The 22,324-nt window shown below is 47.4% G+C and overlaps 1 protein-coding gene across 1 annotated transcript in view; it reads left to right on the top strand.

Moving 5' to 3' along the window:
• Positions 1 to 22,324, top strand: part of Dock2 (dedicator of cytokinesis 2) — a 417,576-nt gene that overhangs the window by 356,989 nt on the left and 38,263 nt on the right. The window contains exons 33-36 of the mRNA NM_001419946.1: positions 5,189 to 5,337; positions 14,198 to 14,283; positions 19,776 to 19,932; positions 21,583 to 21,623. Coding sequence (NP_001406875.1) covers positions 5,189 to 5,337; positions 14,198 to 14,283; positions 19,776 to 19,932; positions 21,583 to 21,623 — 433 coding nt within the window. The remainder of the gene's footprint in view (positions 1 to 5,188; positions 5,338 to 14,197; positions 14,284 to 19,775; positions 19,933 to 21,582; positions 21,624 to 22,324) is intronic.

Genomic DNA, 22,324 nt, shown 5'->3' with positions numbered 1-22,324 from the left:
GAATGCTTGCCTGACATCTACAAGGCCTCAGGTTCGATTCTAGCACTAAAAAGAAAAAGATAAATAAAAATAAAACTCAAGATAATTTTTATGTACCAGTGTAAAGTCGAATATCCTAAACTTAATCTCTTGTAAACTAGGGATGCTCTCTATTTAACTTAAAGTTTCATGACTTTAATAGACGATCAACATAAAACATAATTAAGATTAAAAAATGTATTCTTGTGTAGACTTTTATATGCTTAGAGTACACTGACCTCTGGATAGCCGTACCTCAAGTGTTCAAAAGACACGTGGCTCACAGCATCTAGATTGGACCTTAGGGCTCTGAAGAACGCCTAAGAGTTTACTGTCAGGGCACATGGGAGATGAGGCTCAGAGTGGGAGTGAGGCTGACACACATGTGAAAGACCAAGGGAGAAAAGGCAGCGTCCACTGAGAGGCAGAGACAGGCTATGGAGGGAAGGCAGGCGCTAGGGGTGGATAGAACATGAAGGGGCCTCCAGTCTGATGGCCTATAGAGAGTGATGCCTTGCACACATCTCTGTAGGGGGGCTAGACAGCATTCGGTGGGCTTAAGAACAGTATGGAGGACTGTGAGCGTGATAGCCTTAGAGGAAAATTCACTCCAATCCTCTCCCTGGTTAATTCTTTGCAATAAAAGTAAAGTAAAGTTTAAAACAAAAAGCCAAGTAGTCTGGAAGTTTCCATGAAAAGACTCAGTGGCTTTCACATAGTAGAGTGTTGGGTTTTTGTTGTGGTATAATTAATAAATTGCACTACCAGTTCCTGTGAGTTCCCACTCCTTGTGGATCTGCGGGCTTGTGCTGTTTCTCTGTCAGCCGCTTTCACACACCGTCCCCTCAGTAAGTTGTTACCACGCCGGATACACCCATGCGTTCCTCAGACCGTGCTAGTGTGGCCCCACACCACTCTAGCCCCAAGCATTCTATAGCCTGGCACAGCTTCCTGTCAGGAAGTCTGTTCACACTCCCAACAGTCTAGGAAAAACATAACTCAACAGACTGTAACCCGGCAACCAGATTTATGTGTTAAATGCTCAATGTCCAATACATCCACACAACTAACTTACAACCAATTGATAAGGATATAAACCGCCCACCTAGATAAGATATAGTTTGCTCATCTAGACACACAAAATCCTGTACACATCCATCCCTTAAGAATATTCATAACAACCTTTATCTATGTAAAGATGCATGTGCTCCATGTTGCTTCCCTGCAGCTCTCCCCTCGCTCAAGTCTCTCATCTCTAAAACTTTTCTCCCGCCCACCTGTCCTTCTTGTCCAGTGACAAACCTCGTTCTATCCTGTACCTGCCTTCACCGCATAATGACATCAACCTACAGTTTTTCATTCTGCTCTTCCTAGAACCCAGTATCGTGCTGAGCCCTCTCCACACACCATCTTTAATTAGCATCGATGCTGCTGAGTTCCCTCAGGCGCCAGACATAGAAAAGCCCCACATCTCCATGTTTCTATTCACCCCTTCAACCTTCTACCACGTACAGTGGGATTCTGCAGGTCCAGGGAGGTTGAGTGATGTGCTCAGTACCACAAAGCCATGGAGTAGAGTACTCAGACCTGACCAAGGGTGTCAGCCTCAGAGTCTCCATAGGCCTGAGGGAAGCGGGACCAGACGTCTCCCAACGCTGCGGGATGCTTTTCCAAGCTGAAGTTGGAAGGATAGATAGCTACACTCACAATTCCCCCTTTGAACAGAGTGATGCTTCCTTTGCTGCTAAGTCCCCAGGAGGTCTGGCAGACTCTGACATCCAGAAAGTCATAACCTGCCCTTGTTGTTGCTGTACATGCCGGGGTCTGTGACAGCATGTAGGGAAACACACAGTCCCGCCCACTTCTGTTCTGCAGCAGCCTCATGGGATCAGCAACCTGTCTAGCTTCCTCCTCAGACAGATCCCCACAGATTTCCTGTCATCCTTCCCTTGCTTATTCTCCCAGTGACCGCAGGTCCTCCGGGTGCAGTTGAGTGGTGAGCAGTGCCCTGGACAGATGGGCAGCGTAGATAGGAACACACAGGGCCCCTTTGCATTCACATGCCTAGGCTATTCCTGAACTCTCATTACCAACAGGAAACCCCCTCCACCCCCGAGTTAACTAGCTAGCTGATATTTTAAAACACCTTTCCAAAACTGTCTCTACCGGTGATATCCGGCATCTATTACATAAAACAAAACCAATACCTGTCCTCATTTTCCTACCACCATACAGCAAGCGGCCGGTGTGTTTCTCGAACTAGAATTCATGTTTGCTTGTTTTTTTGTTATTTTGGTTTTTTTTTTGTTTTCCTTTGTTTTTTTTTTTCAGAATGAGTTTCTATTCAATTAACTACAAATGTGTTCTCCCTATGAGTTTGTGTGCCTGTGTATATAGAGATATACGCATCCATGCGCTCATGTGGTTGTTTAAACAAAAATCCCAATGTGCTAAGTTTTTCATTAATAAAGGAATAAAACTTTCTTTTAGGAACAGTGTAAGCACCATTGCAATCAATGCATATTTAAAGATCAGCCTCTCTCTCTCTCTCTCTCTCTCTCTCTCTCTCTCTCTCTCTCTCCTTTTCTAGTCTCCCAAATATCTCGACAGACTACAGAGAAAGCAGGTCAAAAGTATCTAAAAATCCCTAGCCCACAGCATGCTCATCCTTTATTTTAAAACATTTTAAATATATCCCCACTGCGCTGGGGCCCACTGGTCTTTCTACGGGGCCTTTGTTGCATAAGCAACATCAGCGTTCACGGAGGTGGCTTCTCTGACAGTTCTAATTTACCTTCTGCCTATTACTGCACTCAAGTTTGAATTTAAAAGCCCTCCTGTTGTTTGAAAGAGATCTTGAAGGACAAAGTCAGGAACCTAGATTAGCAAGTCCTAGAGACCAGGGTGGGCTGTGTAAAAGCAGGTTCCTTTTGTCTGCCTGGGACAACATGGGAAACTGAGGATCAAGTCTATTCCAAATGCCTTCTGTGATGGGGGCTGATCACTCAGCAAAGCATTTCTATGCTGTGCAGCTCTACCTGACTTCCTCGTTTACTTTTCCTAACTGCAGGCTTTCCTTCGGCCCTGGGTTTGGAGGAAATCCTCTGACATTGAGTCTCATGATGGCCTTTCCTCTCAGCTTTGTTTTCTGCTTTGACTGAAGGGCACTGCGCCTGGCTGCACACTGTGCCGCTTGGGTTTCTGTGACCATGGAAGACCTCTGCCCCATGTCTAGCCTAACAATGGAGGAAACCAGATGGGCTCCTGAGTTGTAGAGTTCAAGGGAAAAGAGGGGCCACTACTGATGACACATTCATGGTGTCAGCTTCAAGGGTGGCAGTGCTGGAATTTGGCCCTAACTCCACGGGGACTCTGCAAATCCTAGGTGTTTTCCTCTCTTCTTCGCCTCTGTGACATCTGATTGATGCCCATGCTCTGCTCAACAGGCTGTTTTCTGTGGTTCATTTTGAGAAAACAGCATGGTGGCCATAGTTAATGCTCTGTGACCTATGTCGCAGGCCATTCAGTTCAGTGACCTGACAGCTCACTAAATAATGGCTCTTTTAGGGAAGAGAGAGAGAGAGAGAGAGAGAGAGAGAGAGAGAGAGAGAGAGAGAGAGAGAGAGAGGAATATTAAATACTCCACACATGGCACATGGCACCTATGTGGAAGCCTGGGAACTACCTTGGATGTTGGTCCCTGCTCTCTACCTTGCTTGAACTCTTTGTCATTTTCCCAGTCGCTTACACCAAGCTAACTGCTGTCACCTGAGATTCTCCTCCCATAGGATCACTGAGATTACATACACTTGTGGTACATGTTCATGGGTTCTGTGGATTCAAACTCAGGGTCTTATGCTTCTGCAGTAAATCCTTTACCCACTGGGCCATCTTCCCAGCCCATGGTTGATTTCTTCTTAAAAAAAAAAAATGGCCCTCTGGCACAAATACTATTGTTACCTTAAGTTGTAGGAGAGGGGGTTGAGCGCCCCAAAAGTGAGATAACCTTGCTCACCATTGCATATCTATTTGATAAGTTTCCATTTACAACTTCACGATTCAGAATCGGGTGCCCTTGGGTGCTTTGTCTTTTCTATGGGGGGCTGATACTGCTTTGATTCTGTGTCAAGTGCACAAAGGCATAATTTTACGTGTCTTCTCAAGAGCTGGGTTTGCTCAGCCTTTTGTGAGACACCATGTCAAATAACCGGTGACCGAGAGAGCCAGGTTAAGCACTTTCCTCATTAAACGGACGCCGGCTGGGCTTCTAATCTGTCCACTGCTCGGTGTTAGCAAAATGGCGAGGACAGGCGCAGGCTTCTGCCTGTGTGGAACTCAGGAGGTGTCAATCAAAGGAGTCCACAAGCAAAGACACTTCAAAATGTGTGTGGAGCAGAGTAGGTACCTGTTTAGCTGGGGTCGAGGGTTAGATGCAGAAGGACACCCACCTTCCTGTGTCTGAGCTAAGATGGGAGCCGCATGGGGACGAGGGTTCAGGTGATGAAGCAGGCAGGGAAAACATCCTCAAGTCCAGCTTTGGAGCAACAGAAGCCCGGCAAGCCCGTGGCACTGGAATCAAGCCCGTGGCACTGGAATCAAGCTAGTGCAGCTGAACTGCCAACAGAAGGGGATGCCCTGTAATGAGGCAGAGGCTTCGGGAGCTGAGCTCCATCTGCCTTAAAGTGCTGCATTAAATCCCACTACCGCTAACCAAGCTATTCTACAGCTTCTTAGCAGAGAGATTTGCTTTTCTTGTTTCAGAGAGCCATTGTAAGACACATTTTATCCAGATCCGGGGAGCATGGCTCACAATGCAGATTTAACTCCAAGCGTGCCTGCACACCCACCACCATCATTTCTTTTCAACCAGGGCCGTGTCTTGCAGAGGCGCGATGCAGGTAGAAGCCCTCACCAACACTGAAGTGCTTACCGCACACTGTCACCGTCACTTCTGTGTGCCATCCACCTTCATAAATGGGGCTTGCTCGGGATAGCGCATATTCATCCATGAGCAAGCTCACCTGTATGGAATGCTCAAAGCTTCCTGGCTCCCAGTAAACAACTATCAAAAAGTTAACTACCATGTTGACGACCCTTCTCCTTTCAACTTTCAAGAGCAGGACCATCCCGGTACTGTTTCATGTGCCCTTTGTCCTTCTTCTTTTTGCAGGCCAGAACAAAATCTGCTTCATCCCAGGCATGGTGGGACCTATATTAGAGATGACACTTATCCCAGAGGCTGAGCTCAGGAAGGCCACCATCCCCATCTTCTTCGACATGATGCTGTGCGAATATCAAAGGACTGGGGCTTTCAAAAAGGTAAATGAATGACTGCGGAAATTCATGCCAGCATTCCTACCCCTCAGGCCATTTCTCCCGTAATGATACCCCCGTCCCATCTGCCTGTGCTCCACTGAGAGGCTCCCGCAGGATGGGGACATTATTCGTGTGCCGGGAATGAGCTGGCAGATCACATTTGGTCAGTATTCTATCACAGTTCCTGCCTGGGGCCAATATGAAAATGCCCTTTCTTGCCCTGCTCTTATCCCAGCCCATTCTCAAGCTCTGAGAATCTTACTTCCAGACCCAATGGCTGCCCCTGCCATCTCATGCTTGCTTCCAACATCGTCTAGCATTTCATCTTCCTGAACGACTTTGAACATCTGCATTATCTAGAGGGGGGAACAAAAAGTTCTATTAGCCAAGCATCGCATTCAGGCTCAACTCGAAAGTGGACAGCAAATGGAGGATAATCTTCCTTGGAAGACTTCTGCAAGAGACCAATTCTAAGCTCCCCTTCTTCAGGGTCCTTAGATGAGCCATAGTTCTGTGACTCTTCCCTGGCTCATTGATTCTCAGGTTCTTGCCTACCAGAGGTCATGCCTAGCAGTTGCTATTTCAGGTCCACCCTCCCCATGTCCACCTCCACCCTGAATGGCTATTGAGCTTGTCAATCATTCCCTCAATTCTCTTCTCCACTTTACCCACTCTCAAGCCATCCCTGAATGATTTTCTCCCACAGAGTGTTCTTTATATTTCTCCTGCCTGTTCCTTCTCTATCATTCGAAACTGGTCCTGTAAGGTACATCCCAAGCGCTGGGTCCTTTAAGAGGTCGTTGCTTCCTGCTTGTCATCTTGTGTTTGTGGGCATTGGCCATCCTGCCCTGACTGTCGTCATTTCTGTATGACTATCGGTCTCATTCTCAACACCACCTAATCAGAATGGCCTGGATGACCATGGCAGACATGAGCTGGTGTTCACAGTCTGTCAAACGTGCTGTGAACATTCCTTAGTTTTAGTTCAGGTGGTCTCTCTTATTATCTTTGAGATTGGTGACACCAACAACCAACTTGCAGAAATTCGAGAAGTAAAAATTTTACTGGCAGTTGGTGTCTTAATCAGATGCATACAGGTCCTTGGTGTTTTAATCAAAGAACACAGACATGTGTTCTTTGTAAAGGCACACAGACATGACCAAGGAGCAGAGATACAATTCCAAAGCAAATAGATAATACAGGTCAGACACACTGTCAAGAGTGCTAGCAGGCCACAGGAGTGAAAGAGTACCAGGGTATAGCTTATATTTGAGGCTCCCCCTCATAGAAAGGAGGAACTGATTACTAAGGTTTATAATTCAGGTGCTTACCTGCTTTGATGGACAGCTTATAGTTATCTTTTTCTACTTCTCATGAAGCATATGATTTTAATCATATTCATGTCTCATTATGCATAGATGTAAGATGATAAATAGGAATTTTTTCCCAAACAGATCACTTGTAGAACAGTTTGTCTTACTGTATATGCAGCCCAAACCATTGTAGCCTGTGGATGAAGCCCTTACCATCTATACTAAGACATGGCTGCTGAGAAAATATTTGAATAGAAGCTATCTACAAAAGGGGAGTCTTTGATGGTTGTTAGGGGCACACAAGCACTACACTTTTCAGAGTTGGCTCTATGTGTGCCTTGGTGCAGGTAGGAATCTTAGATTGTGTGTGTGTGTGTGTGTGTGTGTGTGTGTGTGTGTGTGTGTGTGTGTGTGTGTGAGTGCAAATAGTACATGCAAACTGGGGATCTTAGGTATATGCCTATAGTCCAAACTAAGTGGAGTCCCAGGTGTTAAGCTATTCCCTATGTTTAATGCCCCAAAACGCACACATATAGACTGTGGCAAGGCAGAGCTTACAATACACAGGTTAACATTATCCCAAAACCCACGCTCTGACCACTGTATTTTCTAGTAAACACCTGCTGAAAAAAATGAAAGCTTTCTAGGCAGTGCTACCAATCCGACAATATCCTCCAAGGAAGAGTGTTTCCAGTGAAACACCTTGGGCCACCACTGTTCATTGCAACCCTTCTTGGAGATTCCTGGTGTACACTAACCACGAGCTGACTGACATATTGCATGACCAAACACCTATTTGATTTCTCAAGTTTACTCTTTAAGACTTATATGTATCGTATCCATCATTCTTTCAAATCCAAGTTTGAAAACAGCACTTATATAAGGAATAGGGGCCTAGTTTGTTGTTATGATGGTACCTTTATAAACAGACACTTTACATGCCCCCCTTTCCCCTGGGAATACTGGTAGCTCCCAGTTCCCAGAAAGACCCCCTTTGCAGTTAGCTTGAGAAGAAATGAGACAGAGGAGTGCAGATGGAGAAGGGAACCCTACTGGATCCCTTGGTCAGGAGCAACCTGGAAGTGATATTTGCCCAGAATGAGTATCTGGAGACAATTTAGGATGAACTGCCATCTAAGGGAAAATGAAGCATGAGGGCCCTGAAGTCACAAGGCATTAGGCGAAGAGCCATCCTGCCACCCTTCAGAGCAGCACTTCCCGTCAGCTGACACCTTAGAAGAGGTCATGAACACAGGCATGCGAAAGCAACACTCTTGCATCCAGTGACCGGCAGTGTACTAATCAATCTAGTGACTGTCTGATTGAGACCTCATTTTAAGCACGTCTTCCAATTGCTTCTTTTCCCCGCTCCCTTATCAAAAGAGACAGGACAATCAGGCTGCCTAATGGGGCAGGTGCCCTTGTGAAAACTATCTAGAATGTTTCATGGGGGCTCAGCTGGGAAAGGAGTTGGCCCAGGCTGAGTCTTTGGGCTAAGAGCAAGTGAGGGTGGAAACTGTTCTCTTCAAAGGAGGCAGGCAAGGCCCCCACTGAGTCTCATACAGCCATGATATCAGAGCCAGTTTGGAGTCTAGAATGCCAGTGATCTCTTGAGCAAACCAGTCTGAGTACATTATTCCCAAACAATCTGAGAGGAGAAGACCTTGTATCCCTATTAGAGAACCGGGATTTCCCAGAGGAGCTAAGAGAGCTGAGGGAACGAGACTGGGCCTTTGCTCTCAGTTCATATCAGGTTTTCTGGCCTAGAACTAATTGCCCAGCCCTTCTTTGGGTTCTTTGTTGCTCAATTGCCTGGAGAAATCCTAGATAGCTCAGGCCTCAGGCTGTGGGAAAGGCTATGCTATCTCCTGGTTCATCTCCAGAGACCAAGATTGACTCAAGGGTATTATAATCAGCTGGACATGAGTAAGGAAGGTGTTAGACTCTAAGCAGCTCAGTCTGCTGGGGGATAGGAGATGGAGGAAAGGAAACCCCAGGAGAAGTCTCTCTATATATACCCAACTCCTTGTTCAACTCAAGGCCAGATTGTCCTATTTCCCCCTTTAGCCCAAATCCTAAATGCTGCTGTCAAACGACAAATACAATTGGTGTCCTCTTCATGAGGGCAATCTTCCCTCCCAGACCATTTCAGAACTCTGCCACTGTTTAGGATGTGGTGCCCTACCCCCAGCCTGAATATGCAATGAGTCTTTTGTTGAAGAGGACATGTTAAAAAGAGCAACCTAGAATTGGCCATACCATGGCTGTCATTCTCCTGTAGGAGGAAAATGTGCAACCATAGCATTCATCCAGTGGGGTGACTTGTTTGTAAGGCTGTCACTACACTATGCCAGGCCTGCCTGTAGGCCAGAGCTGGTCCCTTAGTCCAAAACTCCCAGCAATCTGTAAGCACTGAACAGTAAACTTGGATGTCAAGCCCTCTCCATCCATCAAGTCCTCATCCAACCACATTTCATGAAAGAAAAAAAATACTCAGCATTGAAAAGGGAATTCCAGGGAATTTTTAAAAATAATCTTGTCTTGGCAATGTAGTCAAAGGCAAGAGAGAGCAAGGAGACTCCAAGGAGACAGCTTTAGAAGTTGGAGAACACCAATCATTGCTTAAGTGATCCCCTGTGGTAGGAAGACTAGCTGCTTTCAGGCTACTTCTCTGTGGATGAAGGAAACCCAGACTTTCTGAAAGGCTGTTTTAGGGCCTGAGAGCACAGGATAGAAATTGTGGAATGTCCATGTAAGGTAGCCTTTAGTCACAGTATCTAGCACTGTGCTTGTACACAATAGGAGCCCAATCATTGCTGAGTTAATTAGCAGATCAAGAGGTAAGTTCAGCAAGTTCTACTAAGACTGAATCTTGGCACAGAGTAGATGTGGTGATTCTAATGGTCTGGACCAGGAATGAGAGAGATCAACACACACATGTGTTGCAAACACCTCTGTGCTCTGCAGCCTAAGACTTCTATTGTGTGTAAACTGGGTGAGTTTGGGTCTCTCCAGTTCTGTCTCCTCATTGGTAGTATGAATATTATACCATCGCAAATTGGAGCTCTTGAGGGAGTGCATGGCGTCAGTTAGAGACCAGATCAAGAAAAGGCTACACTGGTTCCCACAGGCCTCTCTTGTCACATGACATCATCACCTCCAATTTGAGTCAATCCTGCCTCTACCCGCCAACGAGCATTTTGTTAACCAAGGAGTCCAAAGGTGGATGGACAGCTTTGTCCCTGTTATCCCTCTGTCACCCAGGTGTGTCATACACTGTCCCCATTAAAGTCAGCACCAAAGTATGAGGAAGCTCTCTTGGTTCCTGTATTTCAGCTTTGGCAGGGCAGAGCTCCTGTCAGACAACATTCTATTGAACAAGATAATAAAGAGTTGGGATGCTATTCAGCTGCTCGGAGAGGCAGCAGAAGTGTGGAAGAGACGCTGGCAAGATAGAAAGGAAACTTCCCTTCTGGGAGTTTGGGGTTCACACCCTTGGCTTGAATTAGCTCTTGTGATTCAGACGAGGCCCTGTAAAAATCTAACTTCTGCCAAAATAACTTCTCCCCCTAATGAATACACCCCCGACAGAGACAGGGTGAGCAAATGACAAAGGGAGATAGAGGTGAGGTTGGGGCTGAAGATGGAGCTAAATAGGAGGAGACAGACTCCAGTCTAAGCGCAGCACAATGACGGTGTTCATGGCGAGACCTGTCATGGTGACATGGCAGTGTATGTGTGGGAAGGGTTGTAGTCCCAGATAACCTACCTCAAGTCCAACCAGACTTTGCAACCTAAGACAAAGGTCTTCTGCTTCAGTGTCCTCATTTATAAAGCGGGGACACCGTCCAACTCCCACGGCTGCTGTAAGTAAGGGTTACGCAAGATTATGATGTCAGTGGTGAGGACAGGGACAGGACAATGTTCACAGTAGTCACTGTGAACACTGACTGAGAACCCACTCTACCCCAAGCACTAGGCTTGGCCTCGTAACACATGATTTCCCGGTAACTTCTTAGACGTCCAAGTAGGTACTTCTTCAAACCTGAATTTAATGGACAAAAGAGAGTGAAAACAGTAAGATTACCTAACCTACACATAGCCTTGTGGCCAAGGAAAGCTTGACCATCAAAGCATGACTCGAGCAAACCGAAGCCTGTGGGCACAGGCAACCCTGAGCACGGCACGGGATGTGCCTATCAGAGAGCTTCACTCTCCTACTCATCCCGGAAAACTCAGGAGCTGTGTGCCATCTCTGGTTCTGCCCCCTCCCTGGTACCCTGCAATTTGCCTCCCGACAGGCTCTTTTGTGACCCCGAGACAAGTGCTTATTTACCCCATTCACTGCTCCGCTCCAAAGAGCAGTTCATCTCACCAGGAGGAACGGTGCCAGCATTTCCCAGAGAACCACTCAGACCACAACAACAGCAGGATGCTGGGTTTCTCGCCACCCAGAGCCGCTTTCCAGTAGCATTCAGCAACAAATGCAGCAGCATTACTGACAGCAATGGGGGGCAGGGAGCTGCTCAGTGCATGTGAACTTACATGTGGCTGTAGTACTTCACGTATAAACCTCCTATACCCCTTACGGCAGTGCGATGCCATGGGTGCTGCCATGACGCTGTTTGCGTTGACAAGGGATTGACAAACTACGTCCGCCTTGACACCTGTTTTGTAAATAGAGCTTTCTGGTGGCTGCCGAGCAGTTGTGACATAGACCGTCCAGCCCGTGGGGGCTCACTTTATCTGCTGGCCCATTGCAGAGAAGCTTTGCCAGCCCATGTCAACTGAGGCTTAGGAAGACCTTCTAGTTCTTCACTGGTATGTCAGGGGAATGGAGGAAGGATCCAACGCCTATTTCTTTGCTATCGTTGCACCACCACAGGCAAAAGTACCTGATAGATTGGGAGGATTTATTCCGGCTTATGGTTTTAGAAGGTTTCTGTCCATCATAGGAGGTCAAGCGCGGCAGCTCAGTTAAAGGTGGCTGGTGTTTGCCAGAGGTTGTTTATATCACGGTAGATGAGAAAGAAGAGTGTGACAGGAGCCAAGGCCTGTGCAACTCTCTGAGGCTCACACGCAGTGACCTGCCTCCACCAGCTACGCCCACCTCTGGAAGCTTCCACAGCCTCCCAAAACAACACCACCCACTGGGAGTCAATCCTTCAACACCTGAACCTGAAGGGGATTCCAGGCTCAAACCCAGTGGCCCGGACACGGAGCCCGTTTTTATATGTATTATCTCCGTCTGGGCTTATTTCTTTGTGCTCTTAATATAGAGGGCATCTCTAAGTACCACAGACCCCAGCTCCCAAATAGTAATACAGATGAAACACTGGCAAAATTCATCCTATAAGGGACATGGTTCATTTGCAGACTGGCAGCCCATCCCCCTCCAGACAGCCCCTCCATGCCTCCCCGTCCCTTCTTTCTTTCCTTCCTTTATAACCAGGGGAATAGGAAGGCTTGAGGCAAGGCTACATTCAGAGACTGGCTGGCTTCCTTTCCTCCCTCCCCTTCCCCTCCCTCCCTCTCTACCTCCCTCTCTCCCTCCCCCTCCCTCCCTCCCTCCCTCCCTCCCTCCCTCCAAGTCCCTGCCCCAGCTGTACTGCGTCCTTACCTCCATAGCTTTGCTCACAGCATCCCGCCATGGGGACTGCCTTCCCTTTATATCTATCACCACCCTGCCCATGGCTCCAGGCCCCCTTTATCTCTTCCAGAAGATCTTCGTCAAACTCTGGCAGTTTACAGAAAACTCCTTAGTGCTTGCATTAGATGAACATGAATTTTCTGGTCTTTCCTGTTGACTCTAAGCACCCTGGGTAGGGGGAACGGTGGCATCACATGAATGGGGGCCATATTGAATCTGTCCGGTCTTTCTGTCATCTCAAGATCTTGCCTCAACGGACTCCATCCTGTATGCATAGGAAAAAAGCTGCCAAAGGACTGCCAGCATCCTCTGAGGCCCGAGACGGCCCCTGCTTCATCTATAATAGTAACTGGCAGCTACTGGAGGCTGTGCCAGACCAGGGATGGCTGCTCATCATGCAATATTGCATTTGAAGGCGACTCCTGCCCTCCAGGCCTCATGGGATATTATGAAGGCGGAGTATGAAGAGGCTGCATCGGAAGCCTCCTTAGATCTCAGAGGCCTTTGCCAATGTCCCCCGTCCTCTCTACAAGGCCCAGTTTCCTTCATAGCAGTAAACGACATGGGTGGACTGCAAGCTTGGTTGCGTTCTTCAGAGTACGTACCAAGACAATGCGAGGTGTTCTGAGTCACAGTCTTGTACAGAGACACAGCGGGATGCCTCAAGACAGTATATTGAATAAGTCATGATTTCCACTGGGCAAAATGCTTCTTGACATTGGCACTAGGGAAGAAACATTCTCTGATTTCCATGCAGCAGATTCGGGGGCAAAAAAATCACAGAAGGAAAGTTGATTTCTGATTATTAATCTGACTTCTGACTTCTGCTACTGTTACTGGTCTAGCCTCTGAGAACGTGAGATCTGCTATTTGCTTTATACCTTATTTATGTTTTCCAGCACATATATATTTTCCAATTTACATACATACATACATACATACATGTATACATACATACATATTACTGCAGATAGCAAAACATCAATTTACACACACACACACTCTCTCTCTTACATACACACACACACACACACACACACACACACACACACACACACACTGACTCTGCGTGTGTGTGCCTGCATGTATCTTTTTAAACACACTCATACATATCAACTCATGGAGACGAAAAGGCTTCCAGGGACACAGAGTGGCATCAGGTCTATGCTCAACCCCTCCTCTTCCCTCCACAGAGTGTGATTCCAAACACACATTCATTGGTGTCATCATTAGCAGCCTCAGGCCGGCCGCAGTCCTTTCCCAGGCTGAGCAGCACGACACTTGTTGCTAAGGGTTCCAACAAAGTCTCAGATTAGACACACTGGATCAGCCTGGGTCTTTATGATCCTTGGGACATGAGTGTTGGAATACACTGGTTAGAAGCTAGGCCTGGGTCCGGTGTACACATTTGGCAAAAGAGAGGTGTTCTGAGAATGCTTGAGCCCCATGGACTGAGATCAGGTCTGCTGTGATCACCAGACTGTGGAGAAAGGAATGCAGGACTAAAGTAATCTGTCTGAGACAATGCACCACCATTGCAGGGGCCCTATCACCTGCCTCTGTACGTGCCTGGGATTCCCTTCCCCTTTTATCTTCCTGTAAGACCTCTGATTGACCTTGGAGGGCAAGCTCAAATGAATCAGTGTCTGAGAAGTACTCACTCTCCCTCCTCTCTCCCTCTTATGCCCCCATCTTGTAACCCTCATCCCAGCTCCCTCCTCCGTCCCTCCACCCTCTGGATATGAATTGAGTCCTGTTTAGCTTTCAACCCACAGGTCCAGGCCCTGGGAATGGGAGGAAAATAGTTGCTCCCCAATGCACTGATTTCACTAATGAATGAACTGGCTCAGCACGTGGTCCTCTAATGTTATTTTTGTTGATTTTTCAACCACTTTTCCAGTTTGAAAATGAAATCATCCTGAAGCTGGACCATGAGGTGGAAGGAGGCCGGGGGGATGAGCAGTACATGCAGCTGCTGGAGTCCATGTAAGTTCAGGGTGCAGGACCAGGAAGCCTGTGAAGGGCCAGCCAAGGGTGAAGGCTCTCACAGCAGGGTATGGGGTTGCTGGCCCTCTTGGGAGACTTTCACTAGAAGCGAACTGGTCTCAGAGAGAAGTTGACATTTCTCAGAAAGTACCTGTGCTTTGCTACTGATGGATGAGGTGGGCTAGATAAAAAGAAACGTGTTGGCAATGCTGAAAAGAGAAAAGAACACAGCAGGGTGAAACCGCCTCCTTAGATCAGAAGCATGGAGTCCATTACTGCCATTTTCCTTTTCGACCTTGGACAGATTTGATTGTGAGTGCCTCACATTGTGTATATCTCTGGTCAGGTTTGCTGTCTTGGATCCATGTTTCGCTGGGTGACCTCCTAAGCTCAGGGAGATAAGAATATTGTCAGAGGATGCTGAGAAAAGCATCCTTGAAGGAGGCATAAGGCCTTCAGTGTGCCCTGCAAGACTTCAGTGCCCAAAGTCTGGAGCAGACAGTGCACGGGAAACAGCACTCAGCATGAATGGACTGAAAGTCAAGCCATTTTTGTCTTGTTCTCCCAAATGTTAAGATAAATTCACATACTATGCTGCCTAGCCTACCCAGCATGCACTGCTCTACTGTGCTTATTGAACTGACCCCATAATAATTAAAATCAGAATGTTTTCATTACCCCACCAAAGGAGCCCTGCACTCCTCAGGCGTACCTGCTCTGTACACGTATGCAGACATGTAGCAGTACACTCCCCTGTCCTAGGCTCGTGCAGCCACGACTGCTTCCTCACTCAGGGGTTGTCTGTTACAGACATTTCATGGACTATGGCGCTTTGTGACCCACTGTTCGTCTCTTTTTCTTTTAATAACCAGCAGGTGGTTATTTAGGCAGTGTCTACTTCCTCAGCTCTTAGATAGACTCTGGAGTACAGTAATAAATAGTACCTTAGTGTAGGATTGTCAGGCCACCAGGTGATATTATCAGTCAGCTTTTCGAGAGGACGGCAGACACACAAATGTACAGCTCCACATTTTCCTCCATTGGCCAAGCAGGAGGGCACCAATGTCTCCTCTTCCCATGTTACCTGTTAACATCTGCCCTAGTGCTTATAGCCACCCGGGCGAGCAGGTGCGCAGAAGACCCTGATCTCATGTTCTGATCTCCGTTTCCACAGTGGCTGAGGATGTTGAACACCTTTCTGGGGCTTATCATCCACTTATCTTTTATGGGAGGGGAGGACATTGCACTAAATCCTGGCTCCCCCCACTTTGCAGCTGTATGACTCTAGGCAAATGGCGCACGACCTCTCCAGCCTCAGTATCCCCATTTCTAAAGTGGGAACAATGGGCCCCCGTGGTTATTTTGAAGCTGGGGTAATTAAGGAGCATCTGGCACGCAGCAGGTACATGTTTAATGAATGCTTCAGTCCCTCGGCCTGGCTCCCAGTTACTGTCATTGGTTGCCTCCTAATTGCCCTGCCTGAGAGGCCTTCTCTGGAGGCTTGGGAGAATGGTCAGGCATCCCAATTTCCTGTCCTCTGTGTTCACTGACGCTCTGCTGTTGCTCCGATGCTTGGATATTTTCCTCACTCCTTTCCGAAATTTCCCTTTCATAGCAGAGGCACACAAAAGGCTTGGCCCTGGCCCCCCTGTCACTGTCCCTACTCTGTACTGCCCAACATGGCCAGAGCTCAGCAGTAACATCAGAGACCCTGAAAGGGTGGTGTCATCTGAGCTAGCCTTGGCTCTGCCTGATGCCAGATACCCTGAAGCTGGATACAGGTTTCCTAGACGCTCACGTTGCAAACAGATCCATTGGGGAAGGGCTGGTGGGACCACTGGTGAGATCTCTGATTCTCCAGGGGTAGAAATTGGTGCTTATCTCAAAGTTCTGAGAGGGGGGGAATCTGAATATTGGCCAGAAGCTGAACCCTGTTTGCTTTGTCAATTTCCATTTCTGTAAGCTGATGAAGCCCCGTGGCAGGTCTCAGACTACCAGCGGGGTTCGCAAAAGCCTTCCTGAGTGATTCTTTATCAAAGGAGTCCTTAGCGATCAGGAAAATTAAAGGCAGCTCATTATTTTCCTCCTAAAGTGGAGGTGTGAATGATTTTTACATAAAAAGAACTAGGTCAAATGCAGGAGTCCGGGCCTCCTCAAAACAGCCAGGGGCTTTGGGCCCTACTCTTTCTTCTGCTCTCCCTGAACCTCAGTTTCCTTAGATGGAAATTAGAGGTAAATATGTCGTCTACCCTTATATGTTATGTCATGGTGGAGTGGGAAGCTCTTCAGGGCTGAATGGGACGGTCTGCAGGGTGCTTCCCATCGCTGCTTTTCTTTCTTCACTTCTTTTAGTTTTATTTCATTAGCATAGCTGCTGATGCCTAGTACATAGTACAGGTGAATTAGCGTCAAGTCTTATTATCGACCAAGTGGGATGTAATGTCATTGGGAGTCCTGAGGCTACTGTCTTTCTCCAGTTGGGTCCCCTCAGTTCCTGTGGCACTTCCTTCTAGTCCCTGATGCAGGGCCTAGGATGGGTTAGAACCTCTCTAGTCAGATCCAGTCTTCCGGTCCTGCTTAGAAGTTAGACGGTGCTTTTATGACTGGAACAGGGCTTCCCGTCCTATGCCAGCTACAGTTTTGAGCCAGGGAGCAATGCTTAAACATGGGATGAGGCAGTCTTAGTTCTCACATGCCTTTGTACAGTATACTGCAGGCTTAGAGTGCCGCAGTCCCCCCTACCCTCAGAGCTCTCCTCCCACATTAAGTGGAATAATAAGACTCCTCCATCTAGAGGCCTCCTAATACTGAGCCCGAGTGTATAATTGCTCGGTGGCTCCACTGTCTTAGTCCCCAAGGACTTGGCTTGCAAAGGCTTTGCAAAGGCTTGCAAAGGTGGACTTGGCAGCACACTCCACACACATGGAAAGCAACATCTACATGGGCCCACCATTCCCACAACCTTCTTCTGGCACTTGGACTCCACTGTGTGATTCAAGGGAGCGAGTTGTGTGACCTTGATAGGACAGCCATCAGAACCTAGGCCCAAAGGCTTTGTATTTCACTTATGGATGGGGGGTGGTGGTGGTGGTGGTCAACCTAATGATTGCCTTAAGGAATTACAGGGGCCCAGACAGGACAAACATTGAGACAGGCTTAGCATGGAGGTAGGAAAGCAGGCAGTTCTCAGTGTAGGTCTGTATACCGTTGCACACTTGAGTTCATTTTTTATCTCTCTGACTCCCCTGCTGAACTAAGACCTCCAGGTAGCTTGGTCTTGACGATCTCCAAACCCACAGTTTGTAGAACAATACAGGTTGGTCGAGTGGGTAGATGGGTAGGTGATCGCTAACTACCTGGCTCACCGACCCTCGACAGTATGGGCAGACTTCCTGTCTCACACAGAGAGGATGAAGACAACCAAAGCAGTCCAGACAAATCTTTCAGACCCTCGTGTGTCTCTCCAGAGTGGTCCAGCGCCCTGCAGCATTGGGAACCAGGCAGCAGCAGGGTCTCAGACCCGGGCCCAGAGTCCCAAATCAGACTCCATGAGAAGAGTTTCCCCAAACATTCTAGCGTGTCACAGGGCTGAGAACTCTTGTTCTAGCCAGGCTCGAACCCAGGAAGGCCCTTTGCCTGGAATCCCACACCAAATGCCTGACAGAGCCCGACTGAATTATTAGGGTGAGGAACAGGGCTGGAAGTGACTGTCTCAGAGAAGTAGGGACAGCTGCAGCAGAACCAGACTGGTGTAAATCACGAGCCATTTGCATTACTTGTTGAGAGCCAGGAACAAATGCTACTCTTAAGGCAAGATGGATGTGTCTGATGCCAGCCACAGTTTGAGAAGTCACCTCCTTGCAGCCTGACGTGGCCTCTGGAATGAAATGACCCTCCAAAGTCTTTGGTTTTCTTTTCTTTTCTTTTTCCCCCCTTCTTTTTCTTGAGATCTCTGAAGAACTTGCACTGCCCAGAGGCATAACTTGGGAGCCCTGAGATCCCCAAGAATGCATGCAGTGTCTGCAGGAAAATCTCTCCCCAGATTGAGCAGTGACTGGCTTCACTTCCAAGGTCTCCACTTAAGCTTCCAGCTGACCTTTTAACCGTTCTCCGCCCCAATTTCCTCTGCTAGAAATGGAGAGGAAGAATTCCTAGTTTTTGAAAGTCCCCCAAGGGGTCAACGTAGTGCCTAGCACCACACATGTGGTTAAGGAGACCTTTCATCACCCCAAGTTTAACTTACTCATCCCTCACCCCGATTTACAAGGACAGGCCTGTTTCTCTGCATGTTAGAGTGGCTCTCTTTACCACAGTATGCCTAGTACCATATTTATCAGCTGATAAGTGTTTAAAATGGCATGGGTAATGCTTTTATAGTAATTTTATAGTTTTTTTTCAGTCAGCACTCCTATGTCCCAAGAGAAAAACAGAACATCTCATCTCTCTTCTTCACGTGGGCCCCTCACCAAAAGGGATCAATTAGGTGGCTAGTGTTCGTCCTTCCTGACCATATGTCTTGCAACACTTTCTGGGTTTTACACAGATGGCATTGGATGATGGAGACAGAGGTGGCAGAGCCAGACTACTGATATTTACCAACTGTGGGACCTTGAGCAAGTCAGGTGACCTTGCCATCCCTTAGTCTCCCTGAGCGCAGGGATCCCTTCCCAACAGACCATGAGGAAGCACTAAAGGAGTTCATCTTCCTGTGACACTAGGAATAGTACTCAGGACACGCTCAGCTCTGCAACAATCAATTAAATAAAAATAAAATGTTTGGATACTTAACGCCTCTCATTTAACCATGTATTTTATGGGGCATTTTATGTCATCGACTCACTTCCTAATAGTTTTTAATAGCTTCATAGAACCATGTTGTGTGAAGATACATCACTTCACTTAAACATTTTTCCACTTGATGGACACTTCTGATGACTCTAGCTCTTTCACTGTGACCCTGGTGTAGTTCTAGAAATACTTTGACTTCTGTAGAGAAGAGTCCATGAAGCAGAGCTGTTGAATTAGAATATATATATATATATATATATATATATGTTTGTGTGTGTGTGTGTGTATATCTATATGTGTATGTGTATGTATATGTGTATGTATATGTTATGTATATGTATATATGTATGTGTATGTGTATGTTATGTATGTGTATGTGTATGTGTATGTGTATATGTATATGTATGACATTGCTAGATGTTGTGAGACTCACTACCTGCTACCCAGAACAGCTACCTGCTGTTCTACTTCTGCAGGCACGATCATGGGTATCTCCCACCTCACCCACACACTACTGGCCATATGGGAATATGTTTTACTTTTATTTTCCCCATCCCAGCAGTATAAGAATATTTGCTGCGCCGTACGGATAGATTACTGTTTGGGTGAAGAAAAGTGAGCTTGGGTTCACTGACCGCTCGGGTGGTGTTGCAGCTGATAACCAGTTTCCCCCCGTGTGAGCTCGGCACCCTCTCTCCTCACAGCCTCATGGAGTGCGCAGCGGAACACCCGACCATTGCCAAGTCGGTGGAGAACTTCGTGAGCTTGGTCAAAGGGCTGCTGGAGAAGCTGCTGGATTACCGGGGAGTGATGACGGATGAGAGCAAAGACAACCGTATGAGCTGCACCGTGAATTTGCTGGTGAGTGACAGCCAGGTCCCCGTGGACCAAGAGGGACCGATATCCTGCTGTGCGGGCTGAGCTTGGGTCTCACTTCTGCTCTTGGGGGGAGAAGCAAGGCTAACAATTGTGGCGCTCAGCCAAAGACGGTTAAAATCCAGCTCTGTGTCTCGAGGCTTCCTGTGCCTCAGTTTCCTTACATGTGAAGTGGGAGCTACGAAGACGTCCTTTGAGGACTTGGGGCGTCCATAGAAGGAAGATGGAGATAGCTAGTGCATTGCATGTGCCACCCGCCTTTCCCAGAGCTCGGGAAATACACGTTTCGGGCCCCGGGCTCTGTTGTGTGGCCTCTCCTATCGATGTGGACTCCTTTGTAACAGCCTAGATATTGCTATTGATTTTTTCAGGACGCCAAAGGGACTTGAAAAACCCTGACCACAGCAGAAAGCAATCCAATGCTAATAGTTCCACCAGGCCTGATTTGCATAGAGAGCGGAGCTTGGACTTTTTTTTCCAAGCTTAGGGCTTTTCCAGTTTCTCCCTAAGGAAGGTTGGAGACGGTTGAAGAAATTGACCTTCGTCAACCAGACTAGAACAGGCCTGGGACGAGGACATCCGAAGCAGTGAGCCAGGAGCTCAGGGTCTGCTGTCAGGAGAGCTCATTCTGATGAGCTCTGCCATCCCATTGCCTGCAAGGCCTGGAACATGTCACCTGCCCTTCTCTAAGCCCCAGGAGCCTGTGTGTGCTCACATCTCACGGGTGGCTCTTAGATCAGCTCAAAATCTGCAATGATTTGTTTTAAGTTGTCACAAGACTAGGACTTCCAGTAGCAGAATCCAGGGAGACTACCAGTCTAAGCGGCCCCTACCTGGGAAAAGATGGCTTGGAAAGTTCAGAGCACTTGCTTGTCCGTCCCAGACAGCTACGTCAGGCCGTTCACAACCGCCTGTGATCAGCCAGGGGGTGTGATGCCCTCTCTTAGCTTCCATGGGCACTGAGACACTTGTGTCATATACTCGTTCGCACACTTGTGTCATATATTCGTTTGCAAGGACTCTTGAGCAAACAAGCAAACAACAAACAACTCCTAAGAACCAGGCCTAGCGAAATACCCCTGTGATCCCAGAAGGCCAATGTGGGAAGATCGTGCATCTGAGACCTCAAAACACAAGAACAAAAAGCAAAATTTAAACAACAACAAAAGCAAACGACCAGTAGCATCTAAGCTGGCACTGGAGTAGGTCCCAGACACTGTCAAGCTTAAGTGCCTTAGCTGTGGAATATAAAGCTCCAGAAGGTTCTGTGCTGTGAGAATTAGGATGTGCTCTTGAGGGTGTACTTTTAAGCCAGGCTACCTTTAAAGGTACACTGGCCTGGTCTCGACAGCCTACCACTCAGCCTGGCCAACAGCTCGCTGCATCCCCTAATAGGCGATGGCTGAGACATTCGATCTGTCCCTTTACAGTCAGGGAAGTGACTTGCAGAGCAAAGCTTCCCAACGAGGCTACTGGGTACACTTGGCAAAGTGAATATCTTGCTCCTTCTTGGCGTTTTCAGACAGTAAGCGGCGATCTTTCTCTCATCATCTCCATTGCCATATTCTCGTCCCCAAAGCTCGGCAAAGAAAAGCACTCAATACCGTGTTTTTTTGTTTTTTTCCCCTCGCCTAGAATTTCTACAAAGATCACAACCGGGAGGAGATGTACATTAGGTAAGAGTTTTCTTGTAAAGCCTCGGACTGCTTTGGTACCTCTCCGCTCAGTATCCATCACTGCCTCGGATAGAGAATTTAGACCTGTCTTCTTAGCACCTAGCTTTTGACATCCCGATTCCTCTCAATTTCCCAAGATTTAGTGGCACCTTCTGTTCTTCCCCAGTGATCACCACAGAACCACCTGGACCTCTCAGACTGCCTGTGGTCCTCCTCTGTGTGTTTCTCTTAAACGATGTCATTTGAGTCATGCATTTGTTTGCTTCTGCCACAGGGCATCATGGGAAATCCTCTTTAGCCCAAGAACATGGTAAGCCCTTGGCTGGCTTGCTTTGAAGGGAAGAGAGGGGGATGTGAGATGGCTCGGTAGGTAAAGGGGTTTGCTTCCAAGCTCTTGAAGACCTGAGTTCAATCCCCAAAACCTACACAGGGGAAGGAAAGAACTGATTCTCAAGCTCTACCCTGACCTGCACACATGTGCTGTGACACATACATACCCTTGTATGCACATATCACACACACACACACACACACACACACACACACACACACACACAAGAGGTTATGATAGGATAAATAATAAATAAATAAATAAATAAATAAATAAATAAATAAATAAATAAGAAAGGCATACCATGTGGCCTAAGTCTCCTCCCTGCTGGGCATTTACTAGATTTTTAAGTTTATCATAGGAGGTTTTT

The sequence above is a fragment of the Rattus norvegicus genome, chromosome 10, assembly GCF_036323735.1.
Source record: "Rattus norvegicus strain BN/NHsdMcwi chromosome 10, GRCr8, whole genome shotgun sequence".
Taxonomy (NCBI): Eukaryota; Metazoa; Chordata; class Mammalia; order Rodentia; family Muridae; genus Rattus; species Rattus norvegicus.
The sequence above is the reverse complement of the archived record's forward strand: the minus strand, read 5'-3'. Positions and strand labels throughout refer to the sequence as shown.